General features: G+C 35.5%; 1 protein-coding gene across 1 annotated transcript; it reads right to left on the bottom strand.

Annotated features, from left to right (window-relative positions):
- Window positions 1–320: 320 nt before the first annotated feature.
- LOC139137439 (uncharacterized) lies at window positions 321–23149 on the bottom strand. The gene is made up of 18 exons (XM_070705536.1): window positions 23043–23149; window positions 22179–22277; window positions 20767–20986; window positions 20167–20291; window positions 19480–19636; window positions 18680–18871; window positions 17658–17869; window positions 16726–16854; window positions 14140–14274; window positions 12859–13072; window positions 12075–12162; window positions 11590–11759; window positions 9331–9441; window positions 8797–8916; window positions 5920–6825; window positions 4569–4754; window positions 3860–3993; window positions 321–3511 (listed from the first exon to the last, which is right to left on the bottom strand). The coding sequence occupies exons 2-18, from the start codon at window positions 22203–22205 to the stop codon at window positions 3176–3178; spliced, it is 3462 nt and encodes a 1153-aa protein (XP_070561637.1). The 5' UTR covers window positions 22206–22277; window positions 23043–23149; the 3' UTR covers window positions 321–3175.
- Between the last annotated feature and the right edge of the window lie 91 nt (window positions 23150–23240).

Here is a 23240-nt window from a genome sequence, read left to right as displayed (position 1 = left end):
AAATTTTACTGCAACATTTTACAAATTTTTCTGATTTTTTTCGTAACATTTTAATAATTTTGGACCAAATGGACATCATTTTTCATTAGCTACAGTGTTTGGTCCAAGAAAAATCTGAAAAAGAATTGACTGTGTTATATTTTATACCAGTGACAAATGTTGACCAGCACTCAGAGGGTTAAGCTCATTTAAAGCAACGGTCAAGATCTGAAGAACTGAGCAGAGTGCAATTTAGGTCATAAAAAGCTGCTTTCTCTTGGTTGAGTCTGAGAAAGCATTCAACCTCGAGAAAGCAGCTTTTCATGATCAAAATTGCACTCTGCTCAGTTCTTCAGATTGAAAGTATTGTCTAATCTAAAAGCAATGTTTCAAAGTAAGATATGAATAATGATCCAGTGAACAATATTGAAAAACAAAAAGGCAAATGCTAGAACTTTTCAATTGTCTGCTGCACTAACAGTCTGAAAAATAATGTTGATTTTGCACTATTTATGATTTTCAGAAGGGCGTACAAATGTAATCATGGTACTGGTTCGACATGAAAGAATATAACAATTTTACATTGCATAAAGCAACCCTAAAATATTTGTTTACACAAATATTTTCTGTGACATGGCATCGTTTAGTCATAGCTTGGATGTAACAGCTACCACTGTAGTTTGCTGAGTGTGAGCAGCAAAGAGTCCACCCTTATTTGGATCTGTTCACAGAACCATCACGGATTGGGAGTGAATACACACCTGGAAATTCACACTGGTTTGCACAATTATTTGATTCACAGCGACTTTTAGTGCACAAGTGATAGTTTCTTGTCTAACTTTTGAAACAAAGTCATTGAAAAGTCAAAGAAAGTACAAAGCATATCAGACTTCAAAACTAAGTGCTGTAATAGAGCGTTGATGCATTTACGATGAAGACAACATAGGTTTTTGTACCTTTATTCACTAATCAACCTCAAAATTTAGATTTTCTGGAGCTCTCTCCCCATGTTGCTTGGTTGGAGGCATCTTGCATATTGGCATCGCTGCCATCTTGCTTCTTTTTACATCCCATCTGCCCCTTTGCCGTCGCTCTTTCGTCAAAAATTATGCCAGTAAATGCCAATAGTCTTATGCCATATAGTCCATGACATAGTCCATACCACAATCCATACTATGAGTGAAGGAATTATAATTGAACTGAGACAAACCTACACATTGACTGACTGACACAGTGTTGACATCGGCACTCTAGTAAGCTTTCAGCAAAGAGAGGTCCAACATCATGTAGAAAACTCTATATCAGCATTGGTTTGAAAATGTACTCCTTGATTAGTACCCTGTAAAAATTCAACACCTCCATTACTGATTTCCTGTGCTATACATTTAAGAATTTACTGTCACTGTCAAGCAAGCAATATATCACCACTGTCACATATCAGAGAAATATTCAAGATGATTTTTTTTTTTCTCTATTGTTTAATGATTGCAGGCATTGTAATATTTGTAAACTATTTCTGACCCTGGTACAACCTAATGTCACTAAAATTTTGAAATATCGCTCCAAAATTTGAAAGGTAACAGACAAGCAGTTTTAAACAATAATACATAAACATGAGAAAAAAATTCCACAAAATTTACATGCTTGAATTTTAAGCTTATTTTAACATATTTGTACCAAACATTACAGCAATTGAACCCAGTGGATTGTTAGAAGAAAGTGTTTACCAAAAAGGGACACTGGAAGACAGACCTGTGTTGTTGATAGCAGTGATTCATAAAACAAAGAGGTGAAATTTAAACATAAACAAGTAACTACTACCTCCTTCTAGTGGCACTACTGCAATCATTATCGGCTCAATCAATAACACAATCAACTAGAACAATTCAAGGCAAATTACTAGACATTGTCAGAAACAAAATACCTCTAAACAATTCAAATTCTGCATACATGTAGGTATGTAAATGGTACAACAGCAAAATCTAATAAAGATTCTAGAGCTAAAACCTTTGTGATTGCTTCTGAGAAAAAAAGGATCGTGAAAATACGACACACAGGGTACAATCATCTGTAATTACTCTATTTGATTTGTGCACTTGGTAAATAAAGTGAAATCATAAGTGGTTTTACTCACATATAATTTATAGAATGTTCTTTTTGCAATTTCTGCTTTCTTTCTGTGTATGTTAATTACCATACCATCACGGTGATAGAAAATGTACAAACTGCCCCAGAATTAAATAAACAAAGCAAGCAATTTAACTTTACATCAACACAGCTTACAAGGAGTTGCAGAGGATAATATTGCACATTTTAAAAGTCAGTTTCACTGAGTTAATACTTTTCATTGTAATAGACCTTGTATTACAAGACAATGCTCTTAAGGTAGTATGAGCCTCAAAAGTGAAAGACGTAAAATTTTGATAAAACTTTTGTCAATGAAAGTTTCAACCATTTTCTTACCAAATCAAGAATAAAAAGAATGGATCAATTACCTAACATTTACTGATACTTGTTTGCTCCATGCAAAAAAATAAAATTTCCAATTTCTGAAACACTAAGATGGTGAAAATGTTTCTTACAAAGTGCTTTAAAATGAACCCTCATAAGCAGTAGGTCAGAAAAGAATTGTAAAAGTTTGAGACACTGAATATCTGTCCCTGATGCATATTCTACCTTCATTGAGTTGTTTGCCTTTTAAAATTGGACAAAGTGATTACACTTCAAAAGTCTTTCTTACATTGAATGTTTGGAGAAAAATCAAACAGGCTAATACCTATTTCCTTTTAAGGTGAACTCAAATGAATGATGCTGCGTCAGTTTATGCGGTTCACAGAATAGTCATCATATTGTAAACAAGTAATTTTAGCTTTGATTCGTTTGGCAAGCAATGTGTAGTAGGAAGACTTCGTTGTTTGTGAATGATGATATTTGTCAAACTTCTTTCCTACTTTGAGAATAAAATAAATGATTTCCTGGAAATCTTTATGTTCATTCTAACCAAGACAAGCTAATATGGAGACAGACATTCTGTTTGTGTCATGCCAAGAGAGGACTGTTTGCATACAAAAGTTTACCCTCTTGAAAAACTTTCTCTCGAAAAATTTCCAATTTCAGATGGTATCCCAAGACTTGACACATTGAAATGAAAACCACTGACACTGAACAAAAAAAAATTGATATTTGACTTTCATTATTACAATGAAGCCTGGTTCTGTTTTTGCATGGAATATGAGAAGTAATTTGTCAGGTATGCATTATACTTGTTTAGATAAACAAGCATATTACATCTCAGGTCCATGACCATCTTTAAGCCCTCCTGGAGTTTATCCTCAGGAATATGACTCAACATGTTGTTTTCTGGGATGAAGAAATTTGGGATGTCCTTTTTTCGCAGGAAAGCAATCAGGTCCTCCAACAGTTCTATAAAACGCTCTGCCATGGTATCTTTGTTCCAGAGGTGTTGGGGCGTCTTCTCACATCTCCAGAACAGAGCGGTTTTCAGATGGTAGGACGATAACACTTTTGGTTCCTGTTTGTAAAGGTTTACATTATCATTTTAATGGTGAAAGAAAGATTACAGCCTTGGTCTCTTTGAAGACCACAGCGCCCTCACACTCCTCAAAAAAAAGTTTAGTGCTCAGACATGCTTTAACACCATACTATACATTAATATTCATGATGCAATTGTTTGTGAAAAATCAGAATGACACACTGGCATACTATATATCATTGCCTGAATACATGGATTTATGTGCCTGAGAGCAGGTGACTTGAAGCACTTGAAAGTATGTATACTGCTCTTATGTGTGTGCAGAAATGAAGCAAAACACCATACACAACTACAGAGAATGTTACATGTATTATATTGAAGACATACCTGTAGGTATCGTCTCCAAAATGCTTTCAATACAAGGTAACATCTCCTTTGATGCTCATTGATAGTATGGGCCAGAGTTCTCTCAGCCAGTGAGAAAGACAATCTCCAATCAAGTGCTAGATCACCTTCCGCTCCTGGAAAAAATTTACCAGTAAACAACACAAACACTGTGAATGTTAATAATGAGCCAAAGGATGGGGATTAACATCTACAGGGATAAACTTAACTTAACTATCACTTGACTCCATCTGACTTCCTGTACAAAATCTTCTTATAAGATTCTTATAAGAATTTTATAAGATTCTTATAAGTATATGTAAAGAAACCAATTTTGACTAGTAAAATTATAAGAAAAAAGAACATTTTTTATTTACTTTTCCTCTAACTTTTCAAAAGAAGAAGAATTTAGTTTCTTATAAGGTTAATTTAGTTTCTTATAAGGTTCTTATAAGAATCCTATAAGATCTTATGAGAAGAAATCGTAAGGGTTCCATTTGAGAGTCAGAGTTGGCCACAGGCTAACACAAAAGTAAGTGCATGTGATCAAGAAAATACCAGACAGAAGCAATGGTGTCATAAGAATGGTTAGAGGACAACCTATCAGAAAGCAAGTACATGTACACTGCTCTTTGATGCTACAACTATGCTGTCAATTAACTTTTGTTGTCTACATTATTCAACTGTGTACGACCTGAAAGTGAAGACTTACCTGGGTAAGCTTTTGGTACAATATGAGAGCCTTCTTTCACGATTCTTTTCACTATATCATCATCTGGCCAACAACGTTCTCTGGTTATCCATGGTTTGGCTGATGACGGCCACTCTGTACATGTCAATGCCAACGTTACATCCACCATCTGCTCATAAATTGTGTCCTCTCCATCACTATTGGCACCTGATGAAGAGACAAAAAAATGTTGAAAATCAAGTAGTATTGCAGCAACGATTGACAGTGGGGCCCAATCTTGATTTCTTGTGAGTAATTGGCGAACCATCTGATATCATATAGCACTGAAGGAGTGGGTAAAATAAATTAACTTTTTGGCCAATGGTAATTCAGTTTTATTCCACTATTTATCATGGACAAAACCAATACATAGAGGTTATCTAACTTTAACATTTTTTTACATTCATGTGAGAACATACCGGTAGATCGAAGTAGCAGCTAGTCACTCGTCAACACTTAGAGCCATCAAACAGCCACATTGGATTATGTCGCAATTACACAAATTGACAAGGGGTAGGGTGCAATTTGTCCTTTTCTCAAGTCTATACAATGTATTTCTCCATGACTGTAGCTTTTCTAAAGTGTACTCAAAGTATTTGTCCATAATGGGCCCGCACGTGAATTCATAGCAATGATCATCTGGAGGATAAATTTATCAAATAATGAAACAAATATTGATATGCAAATATAACTCAAAGTGCACTGTCCTTGTACAAACATCGAACGGTATAAAATGAAGAGACTGACTGATGGATTGACGGTTGAATGGAGCCATATCTATAAGCCTTAGCTACTTCTCTTTTTGGGAGGGGGGGGGGGAGTTACTGATTTTTATCATAAGAGTGAAGATACAGCAATCACAGGACAAAATACAATTAATTGGCTCAAAATTGGAGAATACAGAGATGAATTAGATCATTTTTCATTCATGAAACAAAGTCATCAATATGCATGGAGTAAATAAAAAGAGCAACTTCAGACACTTTCTGATTATCTTGAAGAGACAACCATGTTTGACCGTGGTCTACCATGATCATGCCCTACCTATCAGCCGTCTTCAACCATGGTTGACCATGGTCAAACAATGCCAATATCAACCATGGTCAGCATGTTTTAGGTTGACCACGGTCTCAGACTTAGCTATGTTTGATCATGGCCTGACCGTGGTGTCATTTCCCAAGCATGGTCAAACATGTTTGACCATGGTCAAGACCATGTTCAAAAAATGGTCGTTGACCATGTCTAAACATGTTTCAACCATGTTTAACCAACCATGTTTGAACCATGATACAGAAAGCAGGGTGCTAAGTCTGCTGGAATAAGGACTACATACTTTTTCCGACAGACGTACGGACACATAAAGTCTGGGCAGGACCTTCTTGCACCAACTGAAGTTTCCCTGTGAATAGCCCTCCTTTGGATTTTTCAACCAGTTCCTCTTGCACCTCAGGATAACGCTGACGAACATAGTTTTCTTGAGCTTCCAACATTTTTGACCTTGACAAGAGATGGATCTTTTCAACATCATTCTGGATGCAAGCATTTTGCAGAAAATTACTGCTGAGGTTGTGAACACCAAACTCTGTCACTTTGACTTTGACATATCCTGGCTGTTGAATAGGAAACCATTGTAGCAAACAACCGGCTGATAAACTTGAATTTACAGCCTCAAGTTCAGATACAACATTTGAGGGTAACTGATGTGTTGAGATTTTCATCTCCGAGACCGTTATCTCAGTTGAGACGTTTATCTCAGAGACACTTGCTATAGGCACCATCATGTCCATTTCATCATTTATAGACACCACGCCGTGACGCTCATCGACAAACGCAAACCCTTCACTGGTACTACCAGCCCAGATATAGTCATCTAAACTCTTTAAATTGTCAAAACATGGTTTGACAACTTGCTGAAGTATGTCAGCAAAGCGTCCGGTCACTCTTGATCGTTCCTGTATGTCCAATACGTTTTTATCCAAATCGGGGCGTTGACAGCTTGCAATGTACAAACTCACTGTATGTATGACACAATTAAGATTGAACATGGGTATGGAGGACACTGGGTCCACTGGTATCTTATTTACTGCTGTGGTGAAGTCAATGAGATATTCCATATCACTTTCACTGACGTATCCCTTCTGAGCACTGTACTCGTTGATTACACAAAGTTTCTGCATTCCTGCTTGAATTTCCTCAAACGTTGACAGCATTTTATCATCCACTATATCAGGACGACCACCTAACCAATGATAAAAAGTGCAATTTAAACAAAAAATGCATAATGATTATAGGAAGTAATTAGATGATTATGACATCCACATGATAATTTGATTATTATAATGCTACAACATACTGAATCTTCCAGCTAAAAGTTTTCAGTGACTGCAGTATAAATGTAATAAATGAAAAAAAATCATTCTCTTTTGGTGCACTTATTGGTGATAACAATAAATTACAAATGATAAGTCAAAATGCTATGACTTGGAAAAATCACAGGGTTATATTGTTTTCAAAAATGAAAGGATTTACAAAAGTAAGATATTATATCCTTTAAGATACACTTACAAAGCTTTCAACAAGCTTTTTCATGTAAGATTGCCCACAGAAATGTACAGTGTTTTGCCCAGAGTGCGTTCTTGCGTCTTTTGACGCAAAATTTGAAACAATGTCCCGCAAAAATACCAGACATGGGTCACTGGGACGCACTAAAATCAGGGCGAAAATTATATGAGTCTAGCGTCCACAGACAGACTACTTTTTTAGCTACCAAATTACATAGTCTTACAAATTATACTTACAGGCTTCTTTGTAAAGACAATGAAACATTTAAATTTCAATCTATTTTGTTCGTCACAATGTAAACACTAAAGGAAAATCAGTTACTCTGTTACCATCTATGATTCATGGTATGAGCAAGGCAACATGCGTCCACTTGGCCCTGGGACAAAAATCAAATGCCGGCAAGCCACTACGATCCCCACTAATTCTACATGTAAAATGTACAGAGGTAACCAGACAATGATGTCGGAAGCGGAAGCTTTGTAAAAAGAAGGACTAACTTTTCACCAAGCAATATTGACAACAGGCAAACTTTATTGACCACCTACTTGAAAATGAAACGTTTAAATACCTGGTCAGTAGTAGTATAGTGTAGTATGGAAATTTTCAGTCACAATGGTAGCAAACTGAAGCACACCGCACAGAGCAGAGCCCTGGCACATAACATTAAACGACAATGACAGCATGTGTATTTGGTGTGCTCGAAGCTCATGACTTCACCGAAAAATATAAGCAACCCCAAATTTTGTTGAAACACTATATATCCCTGACTTTCAAAGTAGTAATTGCTTTATATAATTTCTCCAGAAGGAGTCGAGTCTCGTACAAGTCTCCTGATCGTCTGTAGCAAGCCCAGCTTGAGATCGAGAAGTTCACCATGCAGAATTCCTTATATAGTCAAGACCCCCTAGCTCGATTGTAGCTGATCTTAACAAGAACCACCTAGCTTGTCAAAACAGTGTTATGGCAATTTCTATTGCTATCATGAGGATCAAGGAGTTCCTCTCAGATATTTGGTGTTTTCAACCTATATTTTTGAAATTTAAATGGAAAAGTATCAGTCATTGAACATGAATAAAGAGAACTTTATAGCAATAGTGAAGAAACCAAGTTGCAATGTTCATCAAACTGTTGTCTTCAACCACTTCTAGTTCAGACTTCTGGAGTTTAGTGTCATGAAACATTTGATTCATTTCTGTTAAACACATGAAATGTGGTAACTGGCAAGAATCCCCATAAAAGACAAATGCATAAAATCAATTTTATCATGATAATGTATATTTTTTGGCAATTAAAAACTGTAAATACCAACACTTTGTCACAAACCGTCATAGGAGAGATCCCACAATCTTAATTTTAAAATGAATGCATTCATGATATCAAATTTTCAATGGAAACAACAGCCCCACAATACCTTTCTGCCTTGGTGCTTTTACTTTGCTTTGCGTGCTTCGCACACACAGTGACCCCCTATTTTAACTCAATGACCCCCTATTTTAATCATCATGGGACACAGTGTCCCACCTTTTCAAATCCTGGGCAAAACACTGATGTATAAACGGTACTTGTTCGAATTTCCTTGATACCGTTTATGAAATCTTCACTACCCTGTTTCAATATGAAGAGACAGTGCAAGGACTAATATACATACCTGCTACATGTTTATGTAATTCCGGATTTTGATCTGGATCCATAAAATCGGCACCATACGGAAATTTCAATTTCCTACCGACCAGCTGATCACCGCCTGGAGTATGCACTGTAAATTCATCTGAGGGAGCACAAGATGTGTGGATTAGCATTTACACTGCTGAAAGCTTTGACCATCTTAGTAATCAAAGTGATCACACACTCCTTGGGAGCACCTGGCTTTTTCTTGGTAATATTCTGTAGTTAAACAATTGATTAGAAATGAGTTTTTTTATATGACCTTGGTGTTTTCCAATTCGCCCTCAGAATTTGGACAAAATCTCATTGACCAAAACTCTCAGAGCAGGTACAGAATCAGGGCACTACAACGATATTTCACTGTTACATTAAGCTATCAGTTAATTTCCATTCTAGTTTCAAGTTCAAGCGGTAAGTATATCAGAATTAATATTTTTTTATAATTTCATTTCCATATATTAACTGATTTAAAGAAATTCAAAAATTGAAATATCTGATAATTCAAAACTTGTTTTACCTTTGATATCACATGGTTTTTCATCTTCTGCAGTTGGAAGATTGGTTAGTTTTTTGCTATCCATTATTGACACTTTGACCCATTTTCCAACAGATAGGAATACATACACATCTGAGGTTAGATAAAGATCATACCATCAGCTTTGGTATTTGTAAGAAGAGTCATGGTAGAAAATGGCTCAGGGACAGATATTTGGACTCGCAAACTTTTACAATTCTTTTCTGATATACCACTTGTGAATGTTCGTTTTGTAGCTTCCGGAGTAACAAAAGCATTCAAACACTAATTTCTGTATAAATTGAAAATGTACTTTTTCCAAATAGAGATAACACAGGGATGACGGCCATTTTGAATTTCAGGTGGTCAGTAAATTTTGGGTAATTTGTTTCTCTTGCTACCAAATTTCGCTGCTTTTTATTCTTGACTTCAAACTGAAATAATTTAAAGTGTCCTACAAAAAGTTAGAGAGACAGTTGAAGTCTTTCAATTGTGGGGCACGAAATACTTAAGATCAACATTAGGAAGAAAGTTGTGACTTTTGGGAATCGGTTTTATTGACTGTGGCTTAAATTTTGTTTTGCTTATTCAGTCACACTGCCAGAACAGTCAGTAGTACATCAATGTTATGACAAGAACATTTCATAATATCATTAATTTCAAATTAAAATACTAAGGATCAACTTCAACTGGGTACACCACAACAGCAACATACAATTCACGTGTGCCATCATGGACAGTCTTTTTTTCACTGTAAATATTCACATGTAAAAGACATTTCCGGGCGCAAATATTCAGAAGTTATGAATGATAATGAACATTTTCTTGAAAATGAAGAGATGTGTGTCAAAAGAGTAAAGCACATGATATGTACAGGATAAAGTAAATATCTTTTCAATGAAATAAAAAGTTTCATTTACTCTAAGGCAAACTATCATTAACAAGCCTTAATCCTCTTTCTCTCAAGTTGTATTTGTTTCTATGGTTTGTCCATGGAGCCTGGTAGAAAGAGGATTAACCCCTTGACTACGAAGGCCAATGTAGTGCTATATACCAGGCCCCTTATGTAAATATTGATAAAATCTGGGTGCGGTCATTGCATCAACACTACTTAGAGTAAAAATTACGTAAGTACCAATAAACCATATATTTTCTGAATCAGCATGAAATTTCCCACTTTTTCATACATAAGTTTTGAATTTCCAGGTCACGTGACTGGTCACATGACTCATCATATGACCAGAGTTGGCAAAGAATATGCTGGGAAAGAATATTTGAATCATCAGGATGTGTTTTGAATCCATAAAATGACTCAAATTTGAATACAGTTGCAATTTTCATGGCATTGTCTTTACATATATGTAACAATAACTACCCTTTACTTTATTTATAGGTGTACCTGTTTAAGACTTTTCTCACATAAGGCAGAGTAAATGAACCACAAACATCAGCATCTGACATAATTCTGTATTTGAAAATCAACACATTTTATTTGTAAATACCTACTTTATGTCTTCCTAGCAGAAACATGCATCTAAAATGGTTATAATTTATCAAAAAATAATTCACAATATTTAAAATACATTTTAGGAAACAACATATCACATGGCCATTCACATGACCAGTCATGTGGTCAGTTATATTGACAATATGGCTGCTATAAAATTTCGCTGGGTTATAGTAATAAATTATATTTCCTCCAGTTTCATTAACAGAATATTGCTGTTAATAGAACATATTTACATATGAATCATTTGTTTTCAATAAATAAAAATTTCATTTCATTTCATTAAAAAAAACAAACCATAAAAATCTTGCAAGTAAATGACATCAACAAGCTTCTGAAAACTGTAAACAATCAGCACGACGCTTCTGTGATCAGCTTGACCTTTTAGGGTTGAGGTCATGGATCATGACCTTTGCTTCCGGATTTTGGCCATACTCGGACGTACGGGGGCGCAATCACATTCAGGCCAGGTCAGAATACATCTATCTTGGTCGCGCTGCGTGCCGATGCCGAAATTACGGGATTTTTAGGGACAAAAACGAAGCAAATACGCCTATTTAACTGTGCTGGATATTTCCGGCACTAAAGGTATATGGTAATGCAAAATGGCGCCGGATATATCCGGCGTACAAGGTAGTCAAGGGGTTAATGTCTGATTGTTACATACTATTGATTAAATTGTATGTTGATTATATTTACACAATAACCACATTTGGACATGATGTACCAATGTTTTATGTGTTTTGGTCACCTACCTTCAGGAACATTTGAAAATGCCTTTCCCATGTCTTTTCCATTCAGAAAATAATGAATAGTTGAATCTGTATACCTTGCAATACCAACACGGTCACCAGCGGCAACATCCTGAAGATTTAACTTGTAGCCACCACCAATAAGAGTGAAATCCTTGACAAAATCACAGTTCCTACAAAAATCAATAGAAAGGAAAAAAAAGATCATAGCCATTTATCAACTTATATATTAGCTGAAGTGTGACATCAGTTAATTATGACTGAAAATGTGACATACAGGATAATGAATTGATGCAACACATAGCAGTACAGTCATATACATACATGTACACTCTTCACATTTGTGTATTAATCTGTCTGCCTAGAACTTTGAGTCATAAACTCTTCTATAACATGAGCAGATACATTTGTGACAAGGCAACAGCTTCCTGTATGTAGGATAGTGGAAAATCTTGATGAATATTCATGCACTTTCCAAAATTACTCACCATAGCACCCAGTATCCTGTCCCTTTTCCGACTGTTGCATTGCCGTAATGGGTGACATCATCCGGGATAGTAGGATGGATTGTGACTCCTATTTCACAGATTTATAGAGACAAAGTGTTGTGTGTTATCTTGTATTAAGGTAGAGAGAGCGCCTCGGGGACTCAGATATTCACACTCTAAAACTTTTACAATTCTTTTCTGATCTACTGCTTGTGGAGGTTCGGTTTAAAGCTTTTAGTGTTAGGAAAAATTTCAAGGCTTAGTTTTTCGAAATTCGAAAATTTTATTTTTCTCCATAAAGTTAACACAAGGATGGCAGCCATTTTGGATTTTAAATATCCATAAATCCTGGGTTATTTCTTTCTCTAGCACAAACATTTGCATGTTGACCCCAATGTTTATTCTTGATTTTGAAAGAGAATGGTTGAAACATTCCTTTATGGAAAGTTTGAGCAAAAGTTTAAGTCTTTCACTTTCGAGGCGCATACTGCTTAAAATGGTAAATGCAACAAGTTAATAATTGAAAATAATTTTACCACATTAGGTCTAACGCCTGCTAACTGAGTATATAATAGAATCTTTCAAAAAGATGAAGTCCGAGCTACAATCTTTTAACAAGATGTAGTCCTAATTAGAATCTTTTGACATGATGAACTTCTACATTAAGCTTTCCTAAAAAATGTGCAATGACATTTAAACCAAAAAGAACAGCATATGCATCAAGTGTTAACACATTGGCATGTAGAGTTGAAACATCACTAATGTAATGATTTGTAACACTCACCAAATTCGACTTGTGGCTGTGTATACCATTTCAATAACTCCTCAACTTGAATTTCAAACATCACACCGGTCTCTAGGAATTTGTTGCTCACCACGACAGCCCTTAAAAGCTTATTTGGGTGCTCTTTTTTCACAAGTTGGCGGCCATTCTTAGATATTTCTGCAACCTCAGATGGCTTTGCCAATTTGAAATAATATTCACCATCACTGTTTGACTGTAATCAAAATACAAATCACATAAAATATGCCTTGGCTACTTCACTTGTGCAGATGATCACTCTAATAATTACAGGGACATAAGCTGTAACTTGTTGAAAGTTTTTCAGTATTCTGCTTCTGTATATCAACTACCGTGTCTGAACCTAATCCGTTTGTCATGCTAAAATTTCGAGTATTCTTTTCGTCAACACAGCTTGTATGTGTGTAGTGATCATTGTTTATTGTTTACAAATGAATTCTAGTCCGGACTTTAATACAATTTTCAACAATAACAATGTAGATTATACTCATATAGGTTGTGTTGATATGCTAAATACTTGGCATTAAATTACAGTTTAGGGATTCAATGCAGAGAGCGTAGGGAAAACAAAAATTCTGAAAAATAGCCAAAAGATACAGCTTATGGAGCTTTGATGTTACCTCTTGATGAACAATGGCCAGTGATAGATTTGTAGATGTCATGTCCAGATTACCACAGGCTAGCATAGTAATAACAAATATAATGACTTGGCTTGCAATTTCATGAAAGATATAAGAGCTAGCATTATTAAGATGATGTAATACAATGCCAAAATGCAATTTCAATATTTCAGCAACATGGGTGCATTCATTTGATTTTTAAGACTTACTCTAGGTTATCATATCCTGATGCAGTTCTACGATGCCAAATAAAACAAATTGTGTTTTTCTGGTAGTACTGGAAAAACACATCTTTATTGATATGTTCAGTAAGTGTTCTGAAATGTTCCCCAGATTTTTTTGCCAACCTATAGACATTTCAAATTTTTCAAAAGATTTAGTAAATTCTCAAAATTTTATGGTATTTATGGGTCTCAGCCAACAAAAAAATAAAAAAATTTCCTTGTACCCCCACCCCAATTTTCAGATGCATGTTACTGAAAATAAACATATTTTTTACTTTACCTGATTATGAAGATAGCCAACTGTGTGGTAGTACAACACAATAAGAATCGAAATTGCCTTTTAAATGATGGTATGCTCCATTCAATCACTATAAATATCAACTCTAATGATTTTCACCAAAGATAATAACATCAAGTACCTGATCACTGTAATTCTTTTCATCTTCATCTTGTTTGGATTGTGTCTGTGACCTTTCACTGTCTGTTGGCTTGCAAGTCTCATGACGTTCACTTGTTGCAGTGTCATCACCTTTGTCCGTGTCAGCTGTCTTTATCTGCGGCAACAGAGAAATTAAGGTGGTCGGAAAGGCTAGAGCGTCAGTTATAAACTTCAACAAAACTATTAAAATATAAAAGTAGTCAAATTCTCTGTGGAATAAAAAAACTAGACATTTGGGCACAAAGGCATTGCAGAGTTATAGCCTGTTAAAACTTCTGAAAACTGACCAAATAAGAAGAAGTTGGGGAGTCCTTAGTGTATTAACTATGGTAGAGGTCCCCTAGCTTTTAATAAAATGTTTGAAAAGGGAAAGTCATTATTTGCTGTTTTTCAGGAAAGTTTGACAAGGCGGTGCTGTGGCATTCAGAGTGAGTGACTGCTATTGTAAATGCATTTTTAGATTCTTTGAGAGTCAAAGAGGTGTCAAAAGTGAGATTAACCAAAAAACTGCTCTATGACTTCAAAAGAGGGTGCAAATATGGCTTGTTTTCAACATTTTTGACAGAATAACAGTTTTCCTACATAATTGTATACCAATTTAATCCAACTTTGAAATGAGATATGGACATGGAATTTTACAGCCTATTAACAAGGTTACAAATAAGATTTGTAGGGCACAATTTTTCTGTATTTGAAGTACTTTTGAAAAATCACATTTTGAAATTTGAAAGAATTTTTAATAATTTTTTGATATGTAAACCCATGTAAAATCATAAAAACATCTACAAATCCTGCCGTACAAATCTTACAATTAATATTGTCAACATATTTATAACTAATTTGGTAATATTAATACTATCCAATTATTATTAAATTCAAATATGTAAAAAAATATGAAAAATTAAATTTTAATATTTACTGGTGTCATATTTCAAAATCATGGCTGCAAATATACAATTTTATATTCTATGGAGAAAATATTAACTAAGGGAGTTATCCTGAAAATTTGAACTAAATATCTTGATTCTAACACTTGAAACTTGACATTAACGCTGAGAAAGAATTGGTGCAAAAATAGCCTTCAACCACCTTAATTCCTTTCTATCGTCTTGTAAAAAATAATTTATGTCATTTTTCAAAGTTTGGTGTCAAACTCTTTGGCTGTCAGAACTCTGAGCCAGCTGGTATATACTATGTTATCATTGCAGAGTAAGATCACCGCTTCATTGGTCCTACAATTGCCATGGGTGGAATTGCAGGCCACTTGACTTCCAGTCATGTCAAACACACAAGTTGTAATTATCGACCTATGATGAACTAAGCAATTCACTTCTCCATAATATGAACCATGTCCCTTATTCAAATAAAGATATTTAATATGCAAATCTAAAAATAAATTTAAAAAAAAAGAAGTAAAGAAATCATCACTTATATTTCAGGAAGTTTTACAGAACAATGTTTGTTTTAATACAACACCAAATTTTTAAGGACTCGCCCAGCTGGGGCTGGTCTGCATCTCAACTGCTCAACTGATGACTGTAGCAAAATTTCTTCTTCAACAAAAGTTTAATTTGTCTATGTTTTGCTTATCAACCCTATGTTTCTCCAGGTTTCAAAGCCCTCACTTTTTTGAATCAAGCACTCACAAAACATTCCTTTTGTCAGTTCTAGTTTGTTTATGTTCAGATTGTTGTTGTTAAACACGCTCATTGGGAAAGTAGTTTGGATATGCAAATTAACAAGTGTGTATCAAACTGATACACTATTACTTTATTTCTGGCAATGACTTCATAAGGCATAGTAACTTGATATGAAACAGATATGCCATACTTTAAGGTCATATTATGAGGTTATTACGAAAATATCGCAAAGGATGCACGAGGACATTGGCGCAGCGTATCGCCCGACGCGAAGCGGAGGGCGATGCGAGGCGCCAATGTCCGAGTGCATCCTTTGCGGTATTTTCGTAATAACCTTATTATTATACATCTTACATTCCTGATCGGGCATCAAAATGTCGGAGTAGTGACCGTTTTTGTGCAATGTCAACAATTTTTCTTCCGATTTTATCGCGCCAGTGTGGAATGCTACCTCGGACGCGCTTCTGCAAGTTTTGGAGTGTGTGCACTACACACATACGTACGTACAGAGCGCGCGCGAGACTTGTTCTGGCACTCGTCCAAGGGGTCCCTTGAAACCGTTCTACAGTGAACGCGCAGATACAGCCGCAGGGAATGGGGCGCCTTGAAACCGTGCCGTACGGAACGGGCGCGAGTTCCGTACGGCTTTTTAGTGCACGCTAAATTCTATTGTTCTCGATGGTAGATGTATAATAATACTTGGTAAACACCAAATATTGTGACTATTTTAGCATATATCAGAATTTCTTCAGAGATTGCAGATTGATAATGTTGGTAATTAGTTACACTTAGAGGAAACAGATCTTGTAAACTATATATTGACACCTTTATCACAGAGTTTGTTTAAACACATTTTGTTACAGAAGCGTTCTTGGATTTCAATAAATAAAAATATTTTTTTTAACAATGAATGCATAACACCACACCTCGTCTCCGTTTTCAGACACCATGGTGGATTTTTGTGGAAGATGCTGCTCCGGTAGTTCACTGCTTGCGACGTCTTTGTTGTCTTTTTGTTCGTGATCTGGTTTGTCATGTCCTGTCACTGCTAACATCTGCAAAACAACAACAATTTGCACTGACACTCAATGGCTTTGTTGAGCTAAACAAACTTTGTGTGACTTTGAGATAATCAAAGTTTTTGTAGACTTTCAAGTTTTCTATACTAAACCTTACTGTACCTTTATCTTGCACTTGTTTACACTATCAAAAATGTGCAGGACTTTGCCGATTCATTTCATCAAGAAGTCAACTCCAACAGATGTGTGTGCATGCTTTTTTAAACTTTGTACATGACAAAGTCCACATATTATTCACAACAAGCACTCCTATATATATACTTCACAAATTCTATGTATTAATTATTCCCAAAAGAAACAATGCAGTGTGTATCACTTCTATGTATAAGTTTAACAACAAACCCTTCAAATCTGTCTGGGATTTCCTTTATATGCCTTTGTTTTTATTGTTATACACTATTAAATGTGTTAGACTAGGGTGCTTTTCAAGGAATTGTAATTGTTGCGGCATATAATTTAAATGGAGACTCAGAGAAAAAAATCACAGACACGGATGTGAAGGGTATTACTAAGGCTTGTCAATGCATAAATTTCAATCGGAAATCGTGCAGCGTGTTCAATAAAGGGAGGAAAAAACAGGATTTTGGAAGGTTCAACAAAACTCTTGTCACGTGACTATTATGTAAATAATGACTATGTACTGTGCATGGTCGGATTTCCCAATATCAGGGCTTCCTGAAAATATATACTTTATTGAAGTTTGGGACTTCTATAACTGAGAAAAAATTTGAAAGTGTCTTTAGGGTATGTAGCTACCTTAATTTTTACCACATTCTCACCTTTTGTCTTCTTTCCATGTAGAACTTTTCACAGAGACCAAAGGCAAATTTGACACCTCCAACTTTGGCAAGGGCTTCTGAGAACACCAGACTAGCATCACAGTAACTAACAACAATACTTAGAACACAGTAGAACGCATTAAACCAGACATTATTTTCGTACAAAGCTTGACCCCGCCTAGACATGTCGTCCATGATCTTCATCAGTAGAGCTATTCATCAAAAGAAAAGATACAAAATGGAGATTTGAATAATTTCTTCACGTGATTTTATAGTACATCCGACAAAGTCGGCCATTTTTCATGAATTTTATTTGATACAAGATACTACTTATATTGTTTGACATGTTGAAAGATACTGAATGAATAGGTGACCTTGCATATATTTCACCCCGGTTTAAGACACGATAAATGAAACCATAGCAAAAATGAATTATTGGTCATGACCATTAATTCATTTTCGCGATGGTTTCGTTTAATTTATCTAACATCAGGTTGGAATAGATGCATGGTAACCCATTCATTCAGTATCTTTCAACATGTCAAACAATATAAGAAGTATCTTGTATCAAACAAAATTCATGAAAAATGGCCGACTTTGTCCCTTTAAATTCCCATTGTTTTAAAGGTAGAATGTGCCTTGGGGACAGATGTTGGGACTTTCAAACTTTTACAATTATACTCTTTGGCCTTCCAATGTGGGTACTAATTTTGGAGTGAATGAAATTTTAATGAGCACAATTTTGTGCAAATTGAATAATTTCCTCTGTACAATTATCACAGCGTTGGTGACCATTTTGAATCTCAAGCGTCCGTAAATGTTGGGTAATTTGTTTGTCTATAAGTACCAAATTTTGCCCTGTGATCCCTGATTTTTATTCTTGATTTCGAAAACAAGGTGTTTAAAGTTTCCTTACAGAAAGACATATTGAGTAAAAGTTTTAGTGTCTCACTTTTGAGGCACATACTCCTCAAAACAAAATGCAGCATATGGCAAAAGTCAATCTATGAAAAGTTTCATACCTTCTATGTTGTGTTCCAGCAAGGTTTCAGCTACTATCTCCCTCTCCTCTCTGCTAAGATTCCTACAAGCGTTTGCAAAGAGTACATCCAATGCTTGTATCGATTCTTCACTGGTGTAGTCTTCAAGCTGTTCCAGCACACAAATCATGGCCTGTGCAAACTTAATGTTCTGAGAAACGGCCTCATGTAGTGCTTGGGAAATGAGAAAGAAAAACAGTTTGCAACATAAGGAAGACAGGAAACACTTGCTGTTTAACCCTTTGAGCGCCAAAGTCAATTTTTGCCTCCTTTATAAATTATACCTCAGTCAAATTTTTTCAGATTTTTGCCAAAATTTTTGTAAAAAACCGTAGCCAATGAAATGTGATGTCCATTTGGTCCAGAATTATCAAAAAATTACAGAAAAAGTTATAAAACCTTGGAAAATGTGGCAGTAAACTTTCGGTGGGAAAAATTACAGCATTCAAAGGGTTAATGAATAATGGTCTTAAAATGCACTTCAGAAAGTAAAACCTATTGAGGAAGTGAAAGAACCAAATCTTATAAGACGCTACAAATCATAGCTCTCACAACTTTAGCAGTCTGTCATACTTCTTAGCAATTGTCAGTTTACTGAATTTATTGAAAGCGTGCATTTTGTTTGTCCAAATAAGACTTAAAATTTGGGACAAAATCATGAAAAATTAGGGGTTTTTTGTATTGCACCAGATTTATATGAAGACCCGAACAGAAGTTATGAAGTACAAACGACCTATCTGAACACTTTTATCAGGAAAGAGTATAAAAGTTGACTTTGGTACCTGTATTAGGTTTATCTGTGTTACTTTCACTATCGCTTTTGGTCATGTGATCAAGATTGAATCCCAGAGTTAACAGCGCCCTCTCTGCAAACTTCTTCTCTTTTGCTGTGCCTGTCAGCAATACAGTTTGTATGCTGCTAATTCCTTCAGCAATAATCTAAAATAGGAACAGAAAAACTACATAGTAACCAGGAACACCACAACATCAACGATTTTTGTGATACAGTTTTTGTTTCAAACATTTTGATTAATATTCATATAATTTACAAACCCCTGGTATGTTAGTTTATCGCTATTATATCAAATTAGCATATTGAAATTCTGGCACGAAACATCAAAATTACAGTAATTTTGCTCCAGCTAAGAGATTTGTGTATCTTCCAACCATGCTATATGGCAAATATAGCATGCTGATTTTCATGTCTCCACCAATTAGATCACTGTATTGACACCATCAATATACATACTGGTGTGATATAATCTTTTTTTTAGTTTGGGTCATGAACTAGTCTTTGTTTAGAGTCAAACTGTCATCTGGGACAGTATTTTCATGAAAGGCAAATCATCAAAGTAAACTAAACAGTCATAAATAATGGATTAAAAAGGAAAACTTTGTGTGATGGTCTTTCCGGTTCCATGTTTAGTGAAATACATCAACATCACTATATCTGAAAGCTGATTTCACACCTTTCCTTTGTTGACTGGATTTATGGATAGTTTTTCCAGACCCTCCACGAGTTCATGGATGGAAAACTCGTTTGCCTTTCCACTGAGCTGCTCATCGAGTTTTGCTATCAGCGTATCAAGAACACCTGAAAATAGAAATGAAATACAATGCAATTATGAGAACATACTTATCATTTGTTTTTCTGCCAATTTTAGAAACAGCAAGGTGAAAGAGTTGAGACTCTACCTACGACAATATTACTCTTATCTCTTATCACCTGATTTGACTCTTATGATATGGCTACGGTTAAAGTGATGATATGAGAATTCCAAAACTCCCTCCCAGTATATGCAAAAGTGTCTGCAAATGACTGTGCCTATGGTCCTATAATTTCCCAATTTAAAAATTTCAAACAAAATAGAAAAACCTGGTACTTTGTTTGAATGAAGATTCAAAGTTAATATACGGTATTCTAAAATAGAAATTTGACAATTATCCTTCCAAAAAATCAACTCTGAAATCCATCAAGTTCATCAATAATTCACAAAATGGTTAAATCCAATAATTCACCAAAGGCTAAATCTAAAATCAGAAAATCACAAACTTTTGTGGATAATGACCTTGAGTATCTTCAGCAAAATCGTTTTCAGTCTCCGGATCAATGATGTAACTCAGGATTAGCAGGGACATTATTCTTCTGTCTGTGGATTGTGATCCTTTGTAGATGTCACACCACTTCAGCGCATTTACTTCCGGGTCTCGGAAAAACTTCTTACAGTTGGGGATTTTGGCAAGATTTTGCAGCATACTCAGTGCAACTGACACAATCAATCTTTTCCTCTGAAACAGGAAAGAGATGTGAAAAAAACAGTACCGGTACATGCCGTGAGTACAGTAGATGCATTAGAATAATCCTGCCACTAGTTCTGAACAATTTTGCAATCATAACACGAATTTGCCCTAAAATTTGTGGCTTTATTGTTATTTTGACCATTACAGCTCACACTAACATGATATTCATCAAAATTGAAACCTACTTCACTTCGGGACTACTTATAATCCAGAACTGCAAGTAAGGAGCATAGCAAACCTATTGTTCAGTTAATAGTTGATCACCATTGGCCCAACTGTATGCAAATATATGCAAATTGGATAATTTATTCAAATTCATCAACCAAAAATCCTTCAAAGCTTGACAGAACAGTGGTGTTAACCCGCTCCCCCACTTTGTCAAATTCTCAGCTTACCAAATATTTTGTTTGAAACTTCTACAAACTGAAAAGTTTGAATGCAAAATATAATTTAGCTATGAGATAGTCAAGGTCGAGGTTGAATATAAAAAAGCAACATATCAAAACATGAAGCACAAATGTACAGTTACATGGTTATCAGTATAAAAGCACCAGTATGTGGACATTCAGATTAACAATTATTTGCTATTCACAGCAATTTGAATTTTTGTCTTTTGATGCAATTGTGTATCAATCATAAGAAATGATTACATCATCAGGTTGATTATATTTTGACTACATTACTTTGCTTTGAGGCCATGTAAATGTGGTGAATTGTCTTTTTAGGTGTTCATTAAGGTAGAATGCGGCACCCCCGAGACAGATATTAGGACCCTCATACTTTTTTCATCTACCACTTGAGGAGGTACACTTTAAAGTCCTGTTGTAAGAAAACTTTTCACCAGCTTGATTTTTTGAGAATTGAAAATTGTATTTTTCTCCACAGAGTTAACACTGAGATGGCAGCCATTTTGAATTTCAAATATTGGTAAATCTTAGGTGATTGTTTCTCTATTACTAAAATTTGCATGGTTACCCCCAATTTTTATTCTGATTTTGAAAGAGAATGGTTTGAATATTCCTTGAGGAAAGTTTGAGCAGAAGTTTAAGTCTGTCATTTTCGAGGTGCATACTACCCTAATTACTAACTGCCCCTCTCGATCCCCTTCCAGAAAAGAATCAAAGGGACCAGCCTGGACCAGTGCTAGACTGCCCTCTATCTTTGTTGATAAACAATTTACCTCTAACAGCATCTTTTCCTTTTCCATGACTAAGTTTTAAAAAATATCAACGCTTTCAAGTCTTCAATATTCAACGGTTTTACTACTGTTTCAGACTTTCTGCAATGAAATAATAATTGATAAATTTAAAATAAAGTTAGTGAATTGCAAGTCATGGAGGTTTATAAATATATGACCATGATACCCAAAATGATAAATTGATGAAAATATCGTGGACTCAGAATTTCGATTTGAAGGTTAACTGCGTGTACAATTTTAATTCAACAACTTTGTGGTGTAAAACTTTTGCCTGGTCTCACATCATGTAAGACTGCATGGAGACCAAAGCAACACGATGTGAATATGAAGAGCTGAGTACGGTATCTTGAATATTCATGACTAAAGACTAGAAATTCAACGATCTATAAAGTTACTTGATCACAGAACATAACCGGGATTTTAATTTTTCTCCACGTAACGTCTGTCATAGAGCATGGATGTACAAAAATAGAGGCACAATTTCTGGCACGTCCTCCCCTTTGTATATTTGACGATCATTTCCGGGTTTCATCCGGCTAACTTCTACTCGTTCTAGATCGACTTGTACAGACGTAGTTATTATGTAACGTTATGCCGTAACATGTCTGGTAAACACAATTGTCTCATATTTGAAAATTTAAGTGTATTTCAAATCATACTGCCCAATATGGTGCACGAAAAACGACACTCAACCAGATGTCTTGAACCAAGCTGGCACCTGTTACTTTCAAAGCGAAACAGCAACAGCTGTATACAGTGTGCCAGCACACTCTCGCTGGCTCTTGCACTCTACGTCTATGAACTATAAAATCCAAAATTTTTGATCGGTAACGATTCTGGCCTTACCTGGAACAATAAATCGTCCACTGGCAAATTCTGGAAGTATGCACAATTAATTTCAGTCGATATATTTGAACAGATTATTCGTCACACTGAACTCCTTGGCGAACTTGCGGTTTCCCGTCTTAATTAGCGCCCTCACTGGCCAGTTTACATTGATTTCGTTTATCGCAAGTGGCATCGGCTCAAGAGCGCTCGACATCG

This window comes from Ptychodera flava, chromosome 7 (assembly GCF_041260155.1).
Source record: "Ptychodera flava strain L36383 chromosome 7, AS_Pfla_20210202, whole genome shotgun sequence".
Lineage (NCBI taxonomy): Eukaryota > Metazoa > Hemichordata > Enteropneusta > Ptychoderidae > Ptychodera > Ptychodera flava.
Note: the sequence above shows the minus strand (reverse complement) of the source record. Positions and strands in the feature narration are given on the sequence as shown.

Excerpts from the sequence above, each read along its gene's own strand:
- LOC139137439 (XM_070705536.1), bottom strand. The coding sequence starts at position 22,205 with ATGGAAAAGGAAAAGATGCTGTTAGAG. Across the intron at positions 17,870-18,679 it reads GCTGGAACACAACATAGAAG|CTCTACTGATGAAGATCATG; the intron begins GTATGAAACTTT and ends TTTGATGAATAG. Across the intron at positions 3,994-4,568 it reads TGTACCAAAAGCTTACCCAG|GAGCGGAAGGTGATCTAGCA; the intron begins GTAAGTCTTCAC and ends AATTTTTTCCAG.